Source organism: Oncorhynchus kisutch, unplaced genomic scaffold (assembly GCF_002021735.2).
Source record: "Oncorhynchus kisutch isolate 150728-3 unplaced genomic scaffold, Okis_V2 scaffold4052, whole genome shotgun sequence".
Taxonomy (NCBI): domain Eukaryota; kingdom Metazoa; phylum Chordata; class Actinopteri; order Salmoniformes; family Salmonidae; genus Oncorhynchus; species Oncorhynchus kisutch.
In genome coordinates, this window is record NW_022265997.1 from 121,651 (window position 1) to 142,226 (window position 20,576).

General features: G+C 46.5%; 1 protein-coding gene across 2 annotated transcripts; it reads right to left on the reverse strand.

Moving 5' to 3' along the window:
- Positions 1 to 6,166: 6,166 nt before the first annotated feature.
- Positions 6,167 to 11,698, reverse strand: LOC116373441 (cytochrome P450 26A1-like). Of its 2 annotated transcripts, none has more exons than XM_031822050.1 (7): positions 11,087 to 11,698; positions 10,749 to 10,973; positions 10,305 to 10,586; positions 10,053 to 10,199; positions 8,947 to 9,081; positions 6,712 to 6,864; positions 6,167 to 6,600 (listed from the first exon to the last, which is right to left on the reverse strand). In XM_031822050.1, exons 1-7 carry the CDS (start codon positions 11,273 to 11,275, stop codon positions 6,262 to 6,264), a joined length of 1,470 nt encoding a protein of 489 aa, XP_031677910.1. In that variant the 5' UTR covers positions 11,276 to 11,698; the 3' UTR covers positions 6,167 to 6,261. The 2 variants fall into 2 exon arrangements, with proteins under 2 accessions (XP_031677910.1, XP_031677909.1); XM_031822049.1 differs by having other exon boundaries at positions 6,712 to 6,861; positions 11,087 to 11,682.
- Positions 11,699 to 20,576: the final 8,878 nt, after the last annotated feature.

The following is a 20,576-nucleotide window of genomic DNA, read 5'->3' on the forward strand; positions in this document are numbered from 1 at the left end:
TGTGTCGGGGTGGGGCCTTCCCATCAGGGTGACTGTGAAGAGAAACAGGAGTTGAACTGTGTCGGGGTGAGGCCTTCCCATCAGGGCGACTGTGAAGAGAGACAGGAGTTGAACTGTATTGGGGTGAGGCCTTCCCATCAGGGCGACTGTGAAGAGAAACAGGAGTTGAACTGTGTCGGGGTGAGGCCTTCCCATCAGGGCGACTGTGAAGAGAGACAGGAGTTGAACTGTATTGGGGTGAGGCCTTCCCATCAGGGTGACTGTGAAGAGAGACAGGAGTTGAACTGTGTCGGGGTGAGGCCTTCCCATCAGGGTGACTGTGAAGAGACAGGAGTTGAACTGTGTCGGGGTGAGGCCTTCCCATCAGGGTGACTGTGAAGAGAAACAGGAGTTGAACTGTGTCGGGGTGAGGCCTTCCCATCAGGGTGACTGTGAAGAGACAGGAGTTGAACTGTGTCGGGGTGAGGCCTTCCCATCAGGGTGACTGTAAAGAGAAACAGGAGTTGAACTGTGTCGGGGTGAGGCCTTCCCATCAGGGTGACTGTGAAGAGAGACAGGAGTTGAACTGTATTGGGGTGGGGCCTTCCCATCAGGGTGACTGTGAAGAGAGACAGGAGTTGAACTGTATTGGGGTGGGGCCTTCCCATCAGGGTGACTGTGAAGAGAGACAGGAGTTGAACTGTGACGGGGTGAGGCCTTCCCATCAGGGCGACTGTGAAGAGAGACAGGAGTTGAACTGTGTCGGGGTGAGGCCTTCCCATCAGGGTGACTGTGAAGAGAGACAGGAGTTGAACTGTGTCGGGGTGAGGCCTTCCCATCAGGGTGACTGTGAAGAGAGACAGGAGTTGAACTGTGTCGGGGTGGGGCCTTCCCATCAGGGTGACTGTGAAGAGACAGGGCCTTCACATCAGGGTGACTGTGAAGAGACAGGAGTTGAACTGTGTCGGGGTGGGGCCTTCCCATCAGGGTGACTGTGAAGAGACAGGGCCTTCCCATCAGGGTGACTGTGAAGAGACAGGAGTTGAACTGTGTCGGGGTGAGGCCTTCCCATCAGGGTGACTGTGAAGAGAGACAGGAGTTGAACTGTGTCAGGGTGGGGCCTTCCCATCAGGGTGACTGTGAAGAGACAGGGCCTTCCCATCAGGGTGACTGTGAAGAGAAACAGGAGTTGAACTGTGTCGGAGTGGGGCCTTCCCATCAGGGTGACTGTGAAGAGAGACAGGAGTTGAACTGTGTCGGAGTGGGGCCTTCCCATTAGGGCGACTGTGAAGAGAGACAGGAGTTGAACTGTGTTGGGGTGGGGCCTTCCCATCAGGGTGACTGTGAAGAGACAGGACTTGAACTGTGTCGGAGTGAGGCCTTCCCATCAGGGTGACTGTGAAGAGAGACAGGAGTTGAACTGTGTCGGAGTGAGGCCTTCCCATCAGGGTGACTGTGAAGAGACAGGAGTTGAACTGTGTCGGAGTGAGGCCTTCCCATCAGGGTGATTGTGAAGAGAGACAGGAGTTGAACTGTGTCGGAGTGGGGCCTTCCCATCAGGGTGACTGTGAAGAGACAGGGCCTTCCCATCAGGGTGACTGTGAAGAGACAGGAGTTGAACTGTGTCGGGGTGAGGCCTTCCCATCAGGGTGACTGTGAAGAGAGACAGGAGTTGAACTGTGTCGGGGTGAGGCCTTCCCATCAGGGTGACTGTGAAGAGACAGGAGTTGACCTGTGTCGGAGTGAGGCCTTCCCATCAGGGTGACTGTGAAGAGAGACAGGAGTTGAACTGTGCCGGAGTGGGGCCTTCCCATCAGGGTGACTGTGAAGAGAGACAGGAGTTGAACTGTGTCGGGGTGAGGCCTTCCCATCAGGGTGACTGTGAAGAGAGACAGGAGTTGAACTGTGTCGGGGTGGGGCCTTCCCATCAGGGTGACTGTGAAGAGACAGGGCCTTCACATCAGGGTGACTGTGAAGAGACAGGAGTTGAACTGTGTCGGGGTGGGGCCTTCCCATCAGGGTGACTGTGAAGAGACAGGGCCTTCCCATCAGGGTGACTGTGAAGAGACAGGAGTTGAACTGTGTCGGGGTGAGGCCTTCCCATCAGGGTGACTGTGAAGAGAGACAGGAGTTGAACTGTGTCAGGGTGGGGCCTTCCCATCAGGGTGACTGTGAAGAGACAGGGCCTTCCCATCAGGGTGACTGTGAAGAGACAGGAGTTGAACTGTGTCGGGGTGGGGCCTTCCCATCAGGGTGACTGTGAAGAGAAACAGGAGTTGAACTGTGTCGGGGTGAGGCCTTCCCATCAGGGCGACTGTGAAGAGAGACAGGAGTTGAACTGTATTGGGGTGAGGCCTTCCCATCAGGGCGACTGTGAAGAGAAACAGGAGTTGAACTGTGTCGGGGTGAGGCCTTCCCATCAGGGCGACTGTGAAGAGAGACAGGAGTTGAACTGTGTCGGGGTGAGGCCTTCCCATCAGGGTGACTGTGAAGAGAGACAGGAGTTGAACTGTGTCGGGGTGAGGCCTTCCCATCAGGGTGACTGTAAAGAGAAACAGGAGTTGAACTGTGTCGGGGTGAGGCCTTCCCATCAGGGTGACTGTAAAGAGAAACAGGAGTTGAACTGTGTCGGGGTGAGGCCTTCCCATCAGGGTGACTGTGAAGAGAAACAGGAGTTGAACTGTGTCGGGGTGAGGCCTTCCCATCAGGGCGACTGTGAAGAGAGACAGGAGTTGAACTGTGTCGGGGTGAGGCCTTCCCATCAGGGCGACTGTGAAGAGAGACAGGAGTTGAACTGTATTGGGGTGGGGCCTTCCCATCAGGGCGACTCCTCAAGCTTATTTCTTGTCAAATACTGCAGATACATAAAGGACAATGACTATATTCAATATGATGAACAAAGACACTATCAATTTCATTTGCTCCAGTATCTACTTCAATACATTTCCGTTTTCAAGGTATTTTACACTTTACCAGAGTATGTTGCGATGAACTCAGACATTCTGGAATATACCAGTCATCTCTCTCATTCAGAACCATTATCAGCTGTATATAGAGTCATTGTCATATCAACTGTGGTGGAGTTTGAAAGCTAATATGATGTTTAGTGAAGTAGACATCTCGGGCTCCAGCGTCACTCTCTACTTCCATCCCTAAGCCTGACCCGCTAGCTGCTACTGTAAATCCTTTTCCTACTCAACAAAATGCCTTCTTTCTGTTTTGCATTCGGTCTTTTTATACAGCGTCATTCAGTATGATGTCACAAAGTGATGCTCGTTCAAACAGCAACAGAATATGTTCAACTCTAGCTGCTTCCTGTCTCTTTAAGGCGGCCTGCTTCCTGTCTCTTTAAGGCGGCCTGCTTCCTGTCTCTTTAAGGCAGTCAAGCCTGCTTCCTGTCTCTTTAAGGCGGCCTGCTTCCTGTCTCTTTAAGGCAGCCTGCTTCCTGTCTCTTTAAGGCGGCCTGCTTCCTGTCTCTTTAAGGCAGTCAAGCCTGCTTCCTGTCTCTTTAAGGCAGTCAAGCCTGCTTCCTGTCTCTTTAAGGCGGCCTGCTTCCTGTCTCTTTAAGGCAGTCAAGCCTGCTTCCTGTCTCTTTAAGGCAGTCAAGCCTGCTTCCTGTCTCTTTAAAGCGGCCTGCTTCCTGTCTCTTTAAGGCAGTCAAGCCTGCTTCCTGGCTCTTTAAGGCAGTCAAGCCTGCTTCCTGTCTCTTTAAAGCGGGCCTGCTTCCTGTCTCTTTAAGGCAGTCAAGCCTGCTTCCTGTCTCTTTAAAGCGGCCTGCTTCCTGTCTCTTTAAGGCAGTCAAGCCTGCTTCCTGTCTCTTTAAAGCGGCCTGCTTCCTGTCTCTTTAAGGCAGTCAAGCCTGTTTCCTGTCTCTTTAAAGCGGCCTGCTTCCTGTCTCTTTAAGGCAGTCAAGCCTGCTTCCCCAGATCACTGAACTCTGTGTGACCTGTTGGGACCTGAGAAAAGCCTCTCTGATTATGAATAACAGCAATGAACTGCCAATGGGCCATCCCAATGAGAGCTGGGGCCCTGAGATGATTGGCCGGGGGGGGGGGGGGGGGGGGGGGTCTGATATCAAATCCAATCTAGTCGCTGAATACCTTACTGTGAAATGCTTACAACCCTTAGCCAACAATGAAGATGCTTTTTTAAGTAAGTAAAAAAAAATATATTAAATGAATCAATGCTAAATGAATAAATTAAAGTAAGAAAAAAAGTAACACAATAAAATAACAATAACGAGGCTATATACAGGGGGTACCGGTACAGAGTCAATGTGGAGGCTATATACAGGGGGTACTGGAACAGAGTCAATGTGGAGGCTATATACAGGAGGTACCGGTACAGAGTCAATGTGGAGGCTATATACAGGGGGTACTGGAACAGAGTCAATGTGGAGGCTATATACAGGGGGTACCGGTACAGAGTCAATGTGGAGGCTATATACAGGGGGTACCGGTACAGAGTCAATGTGGAGGCTATATACAGGGGGTACCGGTACAGAGTCAATGTGGAGGCTATATACAGGGGGTACTGGTACAGAGTCAATGTGGAGGCTATATACAGGGGGTACCGGTACAGAATCAATGTGGAGGCTATATACAGGGGGTACCGGTACAGAGTCAATGTGGAGGCTATATACAGGGGGTACCGGTACAGAGTCAATGTGGAGGCTATATACAGGAGGTACCGGTACAGAGTCAATGTGGAGGCTATATACAGGGGGGGTACTGGTACAGAGTCAATGTGGAGGCTATATACAGGGGGTACCGGTACTGAGTCAATGTGGAGGCTATATACAGGAGGTACCGGTACAGAGTCAATGTGGAGGCTATATACAGGAGGTACTGGTACAGAGTCAATGTGGAGGCTATATACAGGAGGTACCGGTACAGAGTCAATGTGGAGGCTATATACAGGAGGTACTGGTACAGAGTCAATGTGGAGGCTATATACAGGAGGTACTGGTACAGAGTCAATGTGGAGGCTATATACAGGAGGTACCGGTACAGAGTCAATGTGGAGGCTATATACAGGGGGTACCGGTACAGACTCAATGTGGAGGCTATATACAGGGGGTACCGGTACAGAGTCAATGTGGAGGCTATATACAGGGGGTACCGGTACAGAGTCAATGTGGAGGTTATATACAGGGGGTACCGGTACAGAGTCAATGTGGAGGCTATATACAGGGGGTACCGGTACAGAGTCAATGTGGAGGCTATATACAGGGGGTACCGGTACAGAGTCAGTGTGGATGACTGGCCATTTGATGAGCTGTTCAGCAGTCTGGGTGGCCATTTGATGAGCTGTTCATCAGTCTGGGTGGCCATTTGATGAGCTGTTCATCAGTCTGGGTGGCCATTTGATGAGCTGTTCATCAGTCTGGGTGGCCATTTGATGAGCTGTTCATCAGTCTGGGTGGCCATTTAATGAACTGTTCAGCAGTCTGGGTGGCCATTTGATGAACTGTTCAGCAGTCTGGGTGGCCATTTGATGAGCTGTTCATCAGTCTGGGTGGCCATTTGATGAACTGTTCAGTCTGGGTGGCCATTTGATGAGCTGCTCATCAGTCTGGGTGGCCATTTGATGAGCTGTTCATCAGTCTGGGTGGCCATTTGATGAGCTGTTCATCAGTCTGGGTGGCCATTTGATGAGCTGTTCATCAGTCTGGGTGGCCATTTGATGAACTGTTCAGCAGTCTAATGGCTTGGAGGTAGAAGCTGTTCAGCAGTCTAATGGCTTGGAGGTAGAAGCAGTCTCCTGACTAGACAGTCTCCTGACCCTGACTAGACAGTCTCCTGACCCTGACTAGACAGTCTCCTGACCCTGACTAGACAGTCTCCTGACCCTGACTAGACAGTCTCCTGACCCTGACTAGACAGTCTCCTGACCCTGACTAGACAGTCTCCTGACCCTGACTAGACAGTCTCCTGACCCTGACTAGACAGTCTCCTGACCGTGAGGGAAATGGAAACGTCGAGGTTATGTTGGTTTAGATTTAGTCTGAAATTGTGACGCAACGTGTTCTCAATACCAGGTCTAAATGTCATGTCAATAAATGTTGTTTTTTACTTCCAAAACATGTTTTTATTAAATAAAACCCATACAACAACGTGTAATATAAATAATGGAATGAGAGAGTGTCGTTTGTTTCTATAAAACAGAAGATATACACAACTATGTATTTTCACATATCAAGTATGAATCATTTAATCTAAAACTCATTACAATATTTTATATTTACAATTTCATAGCTTTAATATGGAGGCGTGTTTGTCACTAGGTACGGCTGTAACTCCTGAACACAGTGGGCAGGTTGTCAACGGGGTAGACCGTAGGGCCGGTCTTCATGGTCGGGGGGCCGTTCGATAGAGTCCAGTCACATTGCAGTGTCAGCTCTACCAGGAATATCTTCAGGAGAACCTTGGCAAACTCTTTTCCGACACACATCCTGGAGCCGCCTCCGAACGGGATGTAGTTGAAGCGCGAGGAGTCCTCAGAAGATTTGTCCATGAAACGCTCCGGGTTGAACTCCTCTTTGTTGGGGAACACGTCGGCCACGTCGTGGGTGTCACAGATACTGTAGATCATGGTCCAGCCTTTGGGGATCTGGTAACCCTGGAAACATAGAACATCACTGTTAGACAACTGGTCTGGAGTTTCACAGTCACCATCCCATCAAATAGACAGGTTAGTATTGTATTCAAATCTGTAACAAAAAGGACTTACATTGAGCTGGAAGGTCTTCAGCACCACTCTGAAGCCTCCAGGTACAGGTGGGTTTATCCTCAAGGTCTCTTTGATGACACAGCCTGTATACTTTAACTGTTCCAACACCTCAATGTTCACATTCTGCCCCAGCAGATCCACACCTAGTTCCTCCTGACAGAGACACAGAGAGAGAGAGACACAGAGAGAGCGAGACACAGAGAGAGCGAGACACAGAGAGAGCGAGACACAGAAAGAGCGAGACACAGAAAGCGAGACACAGAAAGCGAGAGAGAGCGAGACACAGAAAGCGAGAGAGAGCGAGACACAGAAAGCGAGAGAGAGCGAGACACAGAAAGCGAGAGAGAGCGAGACACAGAAAGCGAGAGAGAGCGAGACACAGAAAGCGAGAGAGAGCGAGACACAGAAAGCGAGAGAGAGCGAGACACAGAAAGCGAGAGAGAGCGAGACACAGAAAGCGAGAGAGAGCGAGACACAGAAAGCGAGAGAGAGCGAGACACAGAAAGCGAGAGAGAGCGAGACACAGAAAGCGAGAGAGAGCGAGACACAGAAAGCGAGAGAGAGCGAGACACAGAAAGCGAGAGAGAGCGAGACACAGAAAGCGAGAGAGAGCGAGACACAGAAAGCGAGAGAGAGCGAGACACAGAAAGCGAGAGAGAGCGAGACACAGAAAGCGAGAGAGAGCGAGACACAGAAAGCGAGAGAGAGCGAGACACAGAAAGCGAGACACAGAAAGCGAGACACAGAAAGCGAGACACAGAAAGCGAGACACAGAAAGCGAGACACAGAAAGCGAGACACAGAAAGCGAGACACAGAAAGCGAGACACAGAAAGCGAGACACAGAAAGCGAGAGAGAGCGAGACACAGAAAGCGAGAGAGAGCGAGACACAGAAAGCGAGAGAGAGCGAGACACAGAAAGCGAGAGAGAGCGAGACACAGAAAGCGAGAGAGAGCGAGACACAGAAAGCGAGAGAGAGCGAGACACAGAAAGCGAGAGAGAGCGAGACACAGAAAGCGAGAGAGAGCGAGACACAGAAAGCGAGAGAGAGCGAGACACAGAAAGCGAGAGAGAGCGAGACACAGAAAGCGAGAGAGAGCGAGACACAGAAAGCGAGAGAGAGCGAGACACAGAAAGCGAGAGAGAGCGAGACACAGAAAGCGAGAGAGAGCGAGACACAGAAAGCGAGAGAGAGCGAGACAGAGAGCGAGACACAGAGAGCGAGACACAGAAAGCGAGAGAGAGCGAGACAGAGAGCGAGACACAGAAAGCGAGAGCGAGCGAGACACAGAAAGCGAGAGAGAGCGAGACACAGAAAGCGAGAGAGAGCGAGACACAGAAAGCGAGAGAGAGCGAGACACAGAAAGCGAGAGAGAGCGAGACACAGAAAGCGAGAGAGAGCGAGACACAGAAAGCGAGAGAGAGCGAGACACAGAAAGCGAGAGAGAGCGAGACACAGAAAGCGAGAGAGAGCGAGACACAGAAAGCGAGAGAGAGCGAGACACAGAAAGCGAGAGAGAGCGAGACACAGAAAGCGAGAGAGAGCGAGACACAGAAAGCGAGAGAGAGCGAGACACAGAAAGCGAGAGAGAGCGAGACACAGAAAGCGAGAGAGAGCGAGACACAGAAAGCGAGAGAGAGCGAGACACAGAAAGCGAGAGAGAGCGAGACACAGAAAGCGAGAGAGAGCGAGACACAGAAAGCGAGAGAGAGCGAGACACAGAAAGCGAGAGAGAGCGAGACACAGAAAGCGAGAGAGAGCGAGACACAGAAAGCGAGAGAGAGCGAGACACAGAAAGCGAGAGAGAGCGAGACACAGAAAGCGAGAGAGAGCGAGACACAGAAAGCGAGAGAGAGCGAGACACAGAAAGCGAGAGAGAGCGAGACACAGAAAGCGAGAGAGCGAGACACAGAAAGCGAGAGAGCGAGACACAGAAAGCGAGAGAGCGAGACAGAGCGAGAGAGAGAGCGAGACACAGAAAGCGAGAGAGAGCGAGACACAGAAAGCGAGAGAGAGCGAGACACAGAAAGCGAGACACAGAAAGCGAGAGAGAGCGAGACACAGAAAGCGAGACACAGAAAGCGAGACAGAGAGAGAGCGGTGACAGAGTATTATTTCACAATCATTCCATAAGCCAATGAGATCTAAAGGACGTTATTAATGTCCTAGTAAATGACTGGATGAATATTGATTGACTGAATTGATGATTCCCGGCTATAAATAACAGGTTCTTACCTGCTGGTGCAGTTCTTGTCTGAGTTTGTTGAGCGTGTCGGGATTGAGTCCCAGGAACATGACCAGTGAGGTGGCTGTACTAGCAGTGGTCTCATGGCCTCCAAATAAAAGCTCTGTGGCTGACTCCTTAATTGCCTTCAGATAGAATTATTTTGTTTTACTCACTGAGCAAAGATTCTTATAACACCACAGCTGGTTTAAATGTCCATCTATCATCTGTTTATTTATGCATGAAAAATAACTTGATAAATGCACGGTTTAAAAAACATGTGTTTTACTTAACCTTAATTTATCTAGGCAAGTCAGTTAAGAACAAATTCTTATTTGGTTACTGGCCCACTAGGCTACATGCCGGCCCTACGCTCTGGCCACTAGGCCGCCCTGCCGGCCCTACGCTCTGGCCACTAGGCCGCCCTGCCGGCCCTACGCTCTGGCCACTAGGCCGCCCTGCCGGCCCTACGCTCTGGCCACTAGGCCGCCCTGCCGGCCCTACGCTCTGGCCACTAGGCCGCCCTGCGCTCTGGCCACTAGGCCGCCCTGCCGGCCCTACGCTCTGGCCACTAGGCCGCCCTGCCGGCCCTACGCTCTGGCCACTAGGCCGCCCGCCGCCCCCAACGCTCTAGCCACTAGGCTACCCGCCGCCCCCAACGCTCTAGCCACTAGGCTACCCGCCGCCCCCAACGCTCTAGCCACTAGGCTACCCGCCGCCCCCAACGCTCTAGCCACTAGGCTACCCGCCGCCCCCAACGCTCTAGCCACTAGGCTACCCGCCGCCCCCAACGCTCTAGCCACTAGGCTACCCGCCGCCCCCAACGCTCTAGCCACTAGGCTACCCGCCGCCCCCAACGCTCTAGCCACTAGGCTACCCGCCGCCCCCAACACTCTAGCCACTAGGCTACCTGCCGCCCCCAACACTCTAGCCACTACCTGCCGCCCCTCCACTCTAACCACTCGGCGACCTGCCGCCCCTCCACTCTAACCCCGCCGCCCCCCACCTCTAACCACTAGGCTACCTGCCGCCCCTCCTCTCTAACCACTCAGCTACCTGCCGCCCCCAACGTCTCTGTTGTTGAAGATGGGGATACATGTATAGAATAGAGTATTACCTGCATGCTGAACGGCTCGTCACTGTTCCTACTGATGTCTATCAGCTGTTGTAGCGCGTCTCTGTGTTTCACCTCTTTACCACTGTCTATTTTCTTCTGGATATTTTCCTCGATTTTGGAGTGGATTAAATTTCGGGCTTTCAATCCCTGTAGATAAAAGATGTGTATTTTTTTTAACATTAATTTAGGCCCTGACAATATTCTGAATACATTGTTTAAAAATGTCATAGAATTGAGTGCACCGCTAATTACCCGGTACAAGCCGCTGAAGGGGACATCGACCGGAAGGGAGAAAAGGTTCTTGATCATCTCTTCGAAAGCCTCCACCAGCTCCTGCTCGTCGGTCTTGATCTGGTCCGGGTCGAAGCCCAGGAGGATCCTCATGGCGATGCGGAACATGAGGCGCTTCATCTCGGGGTAGACTAGAACGTAGGAGTCCTTCTCGAGCCATTCCCTCACGGCGCTCCTCACCTCCTCCTGGATCACCGGGATGTAGTGTTCCAAGGCATCCCGGGAAAACGCTCTCATTATAGCCTAAAATACAGGAGCAACTTTTCGTTAAGACGGGAGGGACATTAAAAGAACTTTAATTAAGTGCAGATTTTAGCCAAACATCTATGCGTAAAACCCTACATTGAATTTGCTATTTTAAAAATTGTATTCATGCCAAAACATTTTTTAAAACCATCTACGCACCTTTTTCTTGTTTTTGTGCTGGGTCCCGTGCATATTGGAGAGCGTGTCCGATCCCAAAATAGTTCTGACGGAAGCGGGCCACTGCACGGCGACAAGTTTATGTTCACCCAGCAGAATCTGTCTGACGTTGTTCGCTCCCATGACGCGCACCGTGGGGTTGCCAAAGAGATGCGTTCTGTAAATGCATCCATACTTCTGCCGTTTCATCCGCAGGAACTTTCTCCTCTGCAATAAAATGAATAAATAAAAATGGTTTGTTTATTATCAACGGAAAACATATACACCAACAGGTTAATATTATACAATATTACTAAGTTTGAAAAAAGTGTTATAATTACCTGGAGAAGGAGATGGAGCGTCTCGCCAATGAAAGGTAAGCCCATGGACCCAGGAGGGAGGGGGGCTCGACAGCTGGGATCCCGACCACGGATCAAATAAACCTCCCATAACTTCACCGCGATTAAAAAGAGAAAGATTGGAAGCACAATCGTGCACAAAAGGGTCGCCACCAACGTGTTCAAAGCCATTGTACTAGTGCGCGTAACGAGTCGTGTAACCAAACCAACGATAAACGTGTGAGGACTTTTAGGTGGAGCAAGAGTTTGTTTGCTACTGAAAGTCTGGGTGTTTTCTACGGCCTTTTTATACCCTTTCCCCCAGGTCTCGGCCTCCTGTTACCTTGGCTTGGCGACAGAAATTAGTTCACACAAAGTTCATCTTTAATTGTTGTGTCATCTCGCTCCGCCCACGGAGTAGCAGCTTCTCCAAAACCCCATTTGTTACATGCGCATTTTAATACCACCTCCTGTTGGAGACGCACAATCAGGGGTTTAACTCTGAAAAGGTGTTAAGTCCCTCTAACAATAGGAACCATCCAAGGTTCTTTGTTGCAAATATTCCGCAGTTTAGCCTCATTACATGTGATGAGTTCTGCATGTAATGCCCGGGGCGGGTCTTAATTGAACTGCTTTCAACACATTTCAATTAGCGCTGTTGGTTCCGAATTTAAATAATTTCCTTAATCCCCCTTTAAATTCCCCTTTAAATTCCAACACACGTCTTTGCTTTGTTCGACTCATGCATTAAAGCTGAATGTGGTCAAATTAAATCATTAAACAATCGTCTGAAAGATTTAATCCAGCATTTAGTTGGAATAACCAAGTTGTTTATATTGTATTTTATTAGGCTATACGAATTAATGACAGTTGTTTGGAGACTAAACTGATAAGTTTTTATTTTGAGAGTTGGAGATGTTCAGTGACGTAGTGCGCACCCTGGTTAAACTTGTCTAATCTAGAATGAGACTTTAACCTGTTGTCTGTCTTGACTACCGTTTCCCTCTGCAGTCGGTGACGCTGCTCTGTCTGTATCTGTGGAAGGGCCTCTGTTATAAAAATGATATCTTGCTTGCAGTGGGTTCAAACTTGGGTCAGTTGGTGGGAAATAAAACAAAATGTCTTAGTGTTAACAAGGTTACTGGGAGGCTAAACATGTAAACACCGCTGGACCAACCCAGTGTATTTGGAATCACTTTGTTTATGACAACATGGAGCGGACAGGCGACTCAGCCAGTCAAGCAGGAGAAGGCGTGGCTCCACATTTTACAGCGACACGTTCGAGATTCCCCCCCCCCCCCCATTCTCTCTCTCTCTCTGTCGTGTCGCACCGATGTGCTGAAGCGTTGCCCTGCAGTTCACCTCCTCACTATGTATGGAGTAATCCATGCTAATAGCTTGAGGAGGAATAGCCCATAAATATCCGGATATTCTCAGGCGTTTAAATGCACATTTATTGATTAAGAATTCAACCACATAGCCTATCCAAGACACCGAAGAACGTGTATTATGACATTATCTTACTGCACGTTTGAGGGCATATAGGTTATCCCCCCCCCCCCCCCCGGAATAAGAACATTGTGTGAAATAGTTCCGTGATATGATGTCCTTACTCTAGTCCACACTGGTGTCAGCTGAAGTTCAAGAGTACATCACTCACTGTATATTCAGTCCATATGGACACATCATTTAACTCTTATATCCAGGTGGTCTTTAATACATGCCTTTTTAATAGCCTATAAAACCACCATCTGACCTGTGACGAATCATATATTTCCTTTAGATAGACCAGGATATTGACTTAAATGGCCACCGGTGATGTTTTTCGTGCTTCCCGTCCCACAAAATGCATAGCTATTACGCGCGCGCCTCTCTGTCTGCGTGTGAGAGAGAAACAGAGAAAGAGATTGAGAGAGATGAGGTCTGTGTCGGGGGGCGCATCGTCAGCGATTAGCTGGAGGCCGGAGAGGCTCTGCAACGCCGGGAGGGGGATCTCTCCTCATTCCCAAGCGCTGACGCTGACCTGCCAGTGCCCTACACCACGGACCCTGACATCTCGGTGAACTCCCGCGCACCAACCTAGCCAAGTTCACTGTCCATCAAATAACGAGATAGGGGACCGGGACCGGGCATGAACGAACACCAAGCAGCATTACAGAGGAACAGTTATTATCTCCCGCTGTCGGTCAATCACACAAATCAAATAAAGCGGTAACAGTCTAATTGGGTCAAGAGATAAAATGGCTTCCCACTTGTTGGAATACATTTTTTAATTGGATCCTTCTACTTAATATTATCACCAGTAGCGTGTGACCTACTAGGATAATGTAATATATTGTCGCTAGTATTCTATGTAACCTACTAGGATAATGTAATATGTTATCACCAGTAGCCTGTGACCTACTAGGATAATGTAATATATTATCACTAGTAGTATATGTAACCTACTAGGATAATGTAATATGTTATCACCAGTAGCCTGTGACCTACTAGGATAATGTAATATATTGTCGCTAGTATTCTATGTAACCTACTAGGATAATGTAATATGTTATCACCAGTAGCCTGTGACCTACTAGGATAATGTAATATATTATCACTAGTAGTATATGTAACCTACTAGGATAATGTAATATGTTATCACCAGTAGCCTGTGACCTACTAGGATAATGTAATATATTATCACTAGTAGCCTATGTAACCTACTAGGATAATGTAATATATTATCACCAGTTGCCTGTAACCTACTAGGATAATGTAATATATTATCACTAGTAGCCTGTGACCTACGAGGATAATGTAATATATTATCACTAGTAGCCTATGTAACCTACTAGGATAATGTAATATATGATCACTAGTAGCCTGTGACCTACGAGGATAATGCAATATATTATCACTAGTAGCCTGTGACCTACTATGATAATGCAATATATTATCACTGGTAGCCTGTGACCTATTAGGATAATGTAATATATGATCACTAGTAGCCTGTGACCTACTAGGATAATGTAATATATTATCACTAGTAGCCTGTGACCTACTATGATAATGTAATATATTATCACTGGTAGCCTGTGACCTATTAGGATAATGTAATATATTATCACTAGTAGCCTATGTAACCTACTATGATCATGTAATATATTATCACTAGTAGCATGTGACCTATTAGGATAATGTAATATATTATCACTAGTAGCCTGTGACCTATTAGGATAATGTAATATATGATCACTAGTAGCCTGTGACCTACTAGGATAATGCAATATATTATCACTAGTAGCCTGTGACCTACTATGATAATGCAATATATTATCACTGGTAGCCTGTGACCTATTAGGATAATGTAATATATTATCACTAGTAGCCTGTGACCTACTAGGATAATGTAATATATTATTACTAGTAGCCTATGTAACCTACTATGATCATGTAATATATTATCACTAGTAGCCTGTGACCTACTAGGATAATGTAATATATTATCACTAGTAGCCTGTGACCTATTAGGATAATGTAATATATTATCACTAGTAGTCTGTGACCTACTAGGATAATGTAATATATTATCACTAGTAGCCTGTGACCTGCTAGGATAATGTAATATATTATCACTAGTAGTATATGTAACCTACTAGGATAATGTAATATATTATCACTAGTAGCCTGTGACCTACTAGGATAATGTAATATATTATCACTAGTAGCCTGTGACCTACTAGGATAATGTAATATATTATCACTAGTAGCCTATGTAACCTACTAGGATAATGTAATATATTATCACTAGTAACCTGTGACCTATTAGGATAATGTAATATATGATCACTAGTAGCCGGTGACCTACTAGGATAATGTAATATATTATCACTAGTAGCCTGTGACCTACTATGATAATGTAATATATTATCACTGGTAGCCTGTGACCTATTAGGATAATGTAATATATTATCACTAGTAGCCTATGTAACCTACTAGGATAATGTAATATATGATCACTAGTAGCCTGTGACCTACGAGGATAATGTAATATATTATTACTAGTAGCCTATGTAACCTACTATGATCATGTAATATATTATCACTAGTAGCCTGTGACCTATTAGGATAATGTAACATATGATCACTAGTAGCCTGTGACCTACTATGATAATGCAATATATTATCACTAGTAGCCTGTGACCTACTATGATAATGCAATATATTATCACAGGTAGCCTGTGACCTACTAGGATAATGTAATATATTATCACTAGTAGCCTATGTAACCTACTAGGATAATGTAATATATTATCACTAGTAGCATGTGACCTATTAGGATAATGTAATATATGATCACTAGTAGCCTGTGGCCTACTAGGATAATGCAATATATTATCACCAGTAGCCTGTGACCTACCAGGATAATGTAATATATTATCACTAGTAGTCTATGTAACCTACTAGGATAATGTAATATATTATCACTAGTAGCCTGTGACCTACTAGGATAATGTAATATACTATCACTAGTAGCCTGTGACCTACTAGGATAATGTAATATATTATCACTGGTAGCCTGTGACCTATTAGGATAATGTAATATATTATCACTAGTAGCCTATGTAACCTACTAGGATAATGTAATATATGATCACTAGTAGCCTGTGACCTACGAGGATAATGTAATATATTATCACTAGTAGCCTATGTAACCTACGATGATCATGTAATATATTATCACTAGTAGCCTGTGACCTATTAGGATAATGTAATATATGATCACTAGTAGCCTGTGACCTACTAGGATAATGCAATATATTATCACTAGTAGCCTGTGACCTACTATGATAATGCAATATATTATCACTGGTAGCCTGTGACCTATTAGGATAATGTAATATATTATCACTAGTAGCCTGTGACCTACTAGGATAATGTAATATATTATCACCAGTAGCCTGTGACCTACTAGGATAATGTAATATATTATCACTAGTAGCCTGTGACCTACTAGGATAATGTAATATATTATCACTAGTAGCCTGTGACCTACTAGGATAATGTAATATATTACCACTAGTAGTCTATGTAACCTACTAGGATAATGTAATATATTATCACTAGTAGCCTGTGACCTACTAGGATAATGTAATATATTATCACTAGTAGCCTATGTAACACACATCTTCCATTAAAACCTCGATGTGTCTCTCTCATGCGCTGCCTAAAGGGCTCCTCTGTCCAATAAAGAGGGAAGACATTTGATTTGTAGGTTTGCATGACGTATGTGCAGTTGGAGGTGCTGTCACAACAGGAGAGGGTGGGGGTGGGGGGAGTCAGGAGAGGGTGGGGGTGGGGGGAGTCAGGAGAGGGTGGGGTGGGGGGAGTCAGGAGAGGGTGGGGAGAGTCAGGAGAGGGTGGGGGTGTGGGGAGTCAGGAGAGGGTGGGGGTGGGGGGAGTCAGGAGAGGGTGGGGGTGTGGGGAGTCAGGAGAGGGTGGGGGTGTGGGGAGTCAGGAGAGGGTGGGGTGTGGGGAGTCAGGTGGGGGTGTGGGGAGTCAGGAGAGGGTGGGGGTGTGGGGAGTCAGGAGAGGGTGGGGGTGTGGGGAGTCAGGAGAGGGTGGGGGTGTGGGGAGTCAGGAGAGGGTGGGGGTGTGGGGAGTCAGGAGAGGGTGGGGGTGGGGGGAGTCAGGAGAGGGTGGGGGTGGGGGGAGTCAGGAGAGGGTGGGGAGGGTGGGGGTGGGGGGAGTCAGGAGAGGGTGGGGGTGTGGGGAGTCAGGAGAGGGTGGGGGTGTGGGGAGTCAGGACAGGGTAGGGGTTTGGGGAGTCAGGAGAGGCACCGCTCAGCAGTTCACCCAGAGGTCAGTCCCTCCACCGACCCATGCGGCTGGAGGTACAGCCATTCCCCCTGTCAGGTCTAATGTCTCTGGGCTTGTTTAAGGGAGGGAGGCTCGGTAGCTGGAGTTATACCCATCCTGTGAAAAACACCCTCAAGTGTTGTTTTTTTAGTTGAATGGGAAACAATGGGCCATTTATTATGTCAGATTTGTATTGACAGGAAAAGGTGTGATAGGAGAGAAAAGTGGATCAGGATTTAGAGTGAGATTAATGTGTAAACAGGTTGGGCCAACCACTGATTTAGAATGGGATTCATGTGTAAACAGGTTGGGCCAACCACTGATTTAGAATGGGATTCATGTGTAAACAGGTTGGGCCAACCACTGATTCAGAATGGGATTCATGTGTAAACAGGTTGGGCCAACCACTGATTTAGAATGGGATTCATGTGTAAACAGGTTGGGCCAACCACTGATCTTTGATGCCAGCTCGTTATTACCACATAACACATCGCATGGCGCACGGAATGGAAGCCAGACACGTCCCAAATAGCACTCTATTCCCTATATAGTGCACTACTTTAGACCAGCCCTCCCATAGTGCCCTACCTGGTCAAATGTAGTGCACTATAAAGGGGATAGCATGTCATTTGGAACCGAGACAAAGGTTCTTGGTCTGTTTCTGTCTTCTTCACCAACAGGGGAAGATCCTATTTATTTAAAGTATAGGTACAATGGGAAAGTATTCAATTTGATTCACTTGGTCAAATTTACCAATAAAAAACCAACTAGGACAAAAGGAATGTTTCAGGTTGGTAAACTCTATTACATAATTCCCTCATCACCTGGTTATTATATAAACATCCTGTATATAAATGCTCTGTAAATAACACTAGACTTTACATCCTGTATATAAATGCTCTGTAAATAACACTTTACATCCTGTATATAAATGCTCTATAAATAACAGACTTTACATCCTGTATATAAATGCTCTATAAATAACAGACTTTACATCCTGTAAATAAATGCTCTATAAATAACAGACTTTACATCCTGTATATAAATGCTCTGTAAATAACACTTTACATCCTGTATATAAATGCTCTGTAAATAACACTTTACATCCTGTATATACAGTACTAGTCAAAAGTTTGGACACACCTACTTATTCAAGGGTTTTTCTTTATTTTTTACTATTTTCTACATTGTAGAATAACAGTGAAGATATCAAACTATGAAATATCCAAAAAAGTGTTAAACAAATCAACATATATTTGAGATTAGAAAATCTTCAAAGTATCTACCCTTTGCCTTGATGACAGTTTTGCACACTCTTGGCATTATCTCAACCAGCTTCATGAGGTAGTCACCTGGAATGCAATACAAACAGTATATTAGAGAGACAATAGCTACATCAATCTACAAGCGGACATCCAACAACCTCAATGGAAATGCTCCCTTATAGTCCAGGAAGAGTTGACATATTAACTTTAACAAAGTAGTTTAATTTATTTCTTAAATCATCATCTTCTCCATAGGAATACACTTATTCATTTCAGAGAGACGTCTTGGTATTTGGTTGAAGGGGAATCTGATTTCTATGTCAATGCAACACATTTTCTTGCAGTGGTAAACAGGGCGATATTCTGTACGTTTGATGTTGAAGTTATTCCTCAAATTCACATTTTGTGAAGTTACCCAGAATGCATATTTCAGGGACAAGTGGGAACGGGACCTCTGTAATAAAGGCCACGGAGTCACAAACATCATGCCAGAAGGCTTGTCATTTAGTACACTGACAAGTAGAACGCAAAAATACTACCTTCTGTTGTTCCACATGAAAAACCCATTTGTGATATTTCAGGGTGATATATCTATGTAACCTCTGAGATGTCAGAGTTGGTGGAGGAAGTTGTAATATAGAAGTTTTGTCACGCCTGTTCTCGCTCTCCCTCCCTGGAGCTCGAGGGCGCCGGGCTGCCCTGCATTACGCACACCTGCTTCCCTCGTTACGTGCATCAGCGATTCATTACACTCACCTGGACTCAATCACTCGTGTTATTACCTCCCCTATATCTGTCTGTTCCTCAGTTCTGTTCCCCGCTTCTGCATTAATGTTCGTTTGTCGTTGTTTCCCGGTTCTGTTCCATGTCTGTGTAAATTAAATGTTCAACTCTCCGTACCTGCTTCTCATCTCCAACGTCGGTTCTTATAAAGTCTGTATCTAGAGTGGATGGTCGCTGACACACTATCTTGTCATTGGTCCGACCACAGCCCCTCATCAATTATACTATTCAAATCAGAAGCTCTGTTGACTTATGTACATCTGGTTTTTGGCCATTGATGCATTAGCGACTCTGGATATAAATCTACATCAAAACTATGAAATAACACATATGGAATCACGTAGTAACCAAAAAAGTGTTAAACAAATCAAAATATCTGGAATTGATTTCTTTCTTAATGCATTTAAGCCTTGTGTTGTGACAAAGTGGGGGTGGTATACAGAAGACAGCCCTATTTGGTAAAAGACCAAGTCCATATTATGGCAAGAACAGCTCAAGTAAGCAAAGAGAAACGACAGTCCATCATTACTTTAAGACATGAAGGTCAGTCAATACGGAACATTTCAAGAACTTTGAAAGCTTCTTCTAGAGCAGTCACAAAAACCATCAAGCGCTATGATGAAACTGGCTCTCTTGAGAACCGCCACAGGAAAGGAAGACCCAGAGTTACCTCTGCTGCAGAGGATAAGTTCATTAGAGTTACCAGCCTCAGAAATTGTAGCCCAAATAAATGCTTCATAGAGTTCAAGTAACATCTCAACTTCTCAACATCAACTGTTCAGAGGAGACTGCGTGGATCAGACCTTCATTGTTGAATTGCTGCAAAGAAACCACTACTAAAGGACACCAATAATAAGAAGAGACTTGCTTGGGCCAAGAAACACGAGCAATGGACGTTAGACCGGTGGAAATCAGTCCTCTGATCTGATGAGTCCAAATTTGAGATTTTTGGTTCCAACCGCCATGTCCTTGTGAGACGCAGAGTAGGTGAACGGATGATCTCCACATGTATGGTTCCCACCGTGAAGCATGGAGGAGGTGTGATGGTGTGGGGGTTGCTTTGCTGGTGACACTGTCCCTGATTTCTTTAGAAATCAAGGCACACTTAACCAGCATGGCTACCACAGCATTCTGTAGCAATACGCCATCCCATCTGGTTTGTGCTTAGTGGGACTATCATTTGTTTTTATATCCAACACACCTCCAGGCTGTGTAAGGGCTATTTGACCAAGAAGGAGAGTGATGGAGTGCTGCATTAGATGACCTGGCCTCCACAATCACCCAACCTCAACCCAATTGAGATGGGTTAGGATGAGTTGGACCGAAGAGTGAAGGAAAAGCAGCCAACAGCCAACATCTCAGCATATGTGGGAACTCCTTCAAGACTGTTGGAAAAACATTCCAGGTGAAGCTGGTTGAGAGAATGCCAAGTGTTTGCAAAGTTGACATTAAGGCAAAGGGTGGCTACTTTGAAGAATCTCAAATATAAAATATATTTTGATTTGTTTAACACTTTTTGGGTTACGACATGATTCCATGTGTATTATTTCATCGTTTTCTGATGGCAACGCCACCATCCTTATGATGGTGGACAGGTTTTCCAA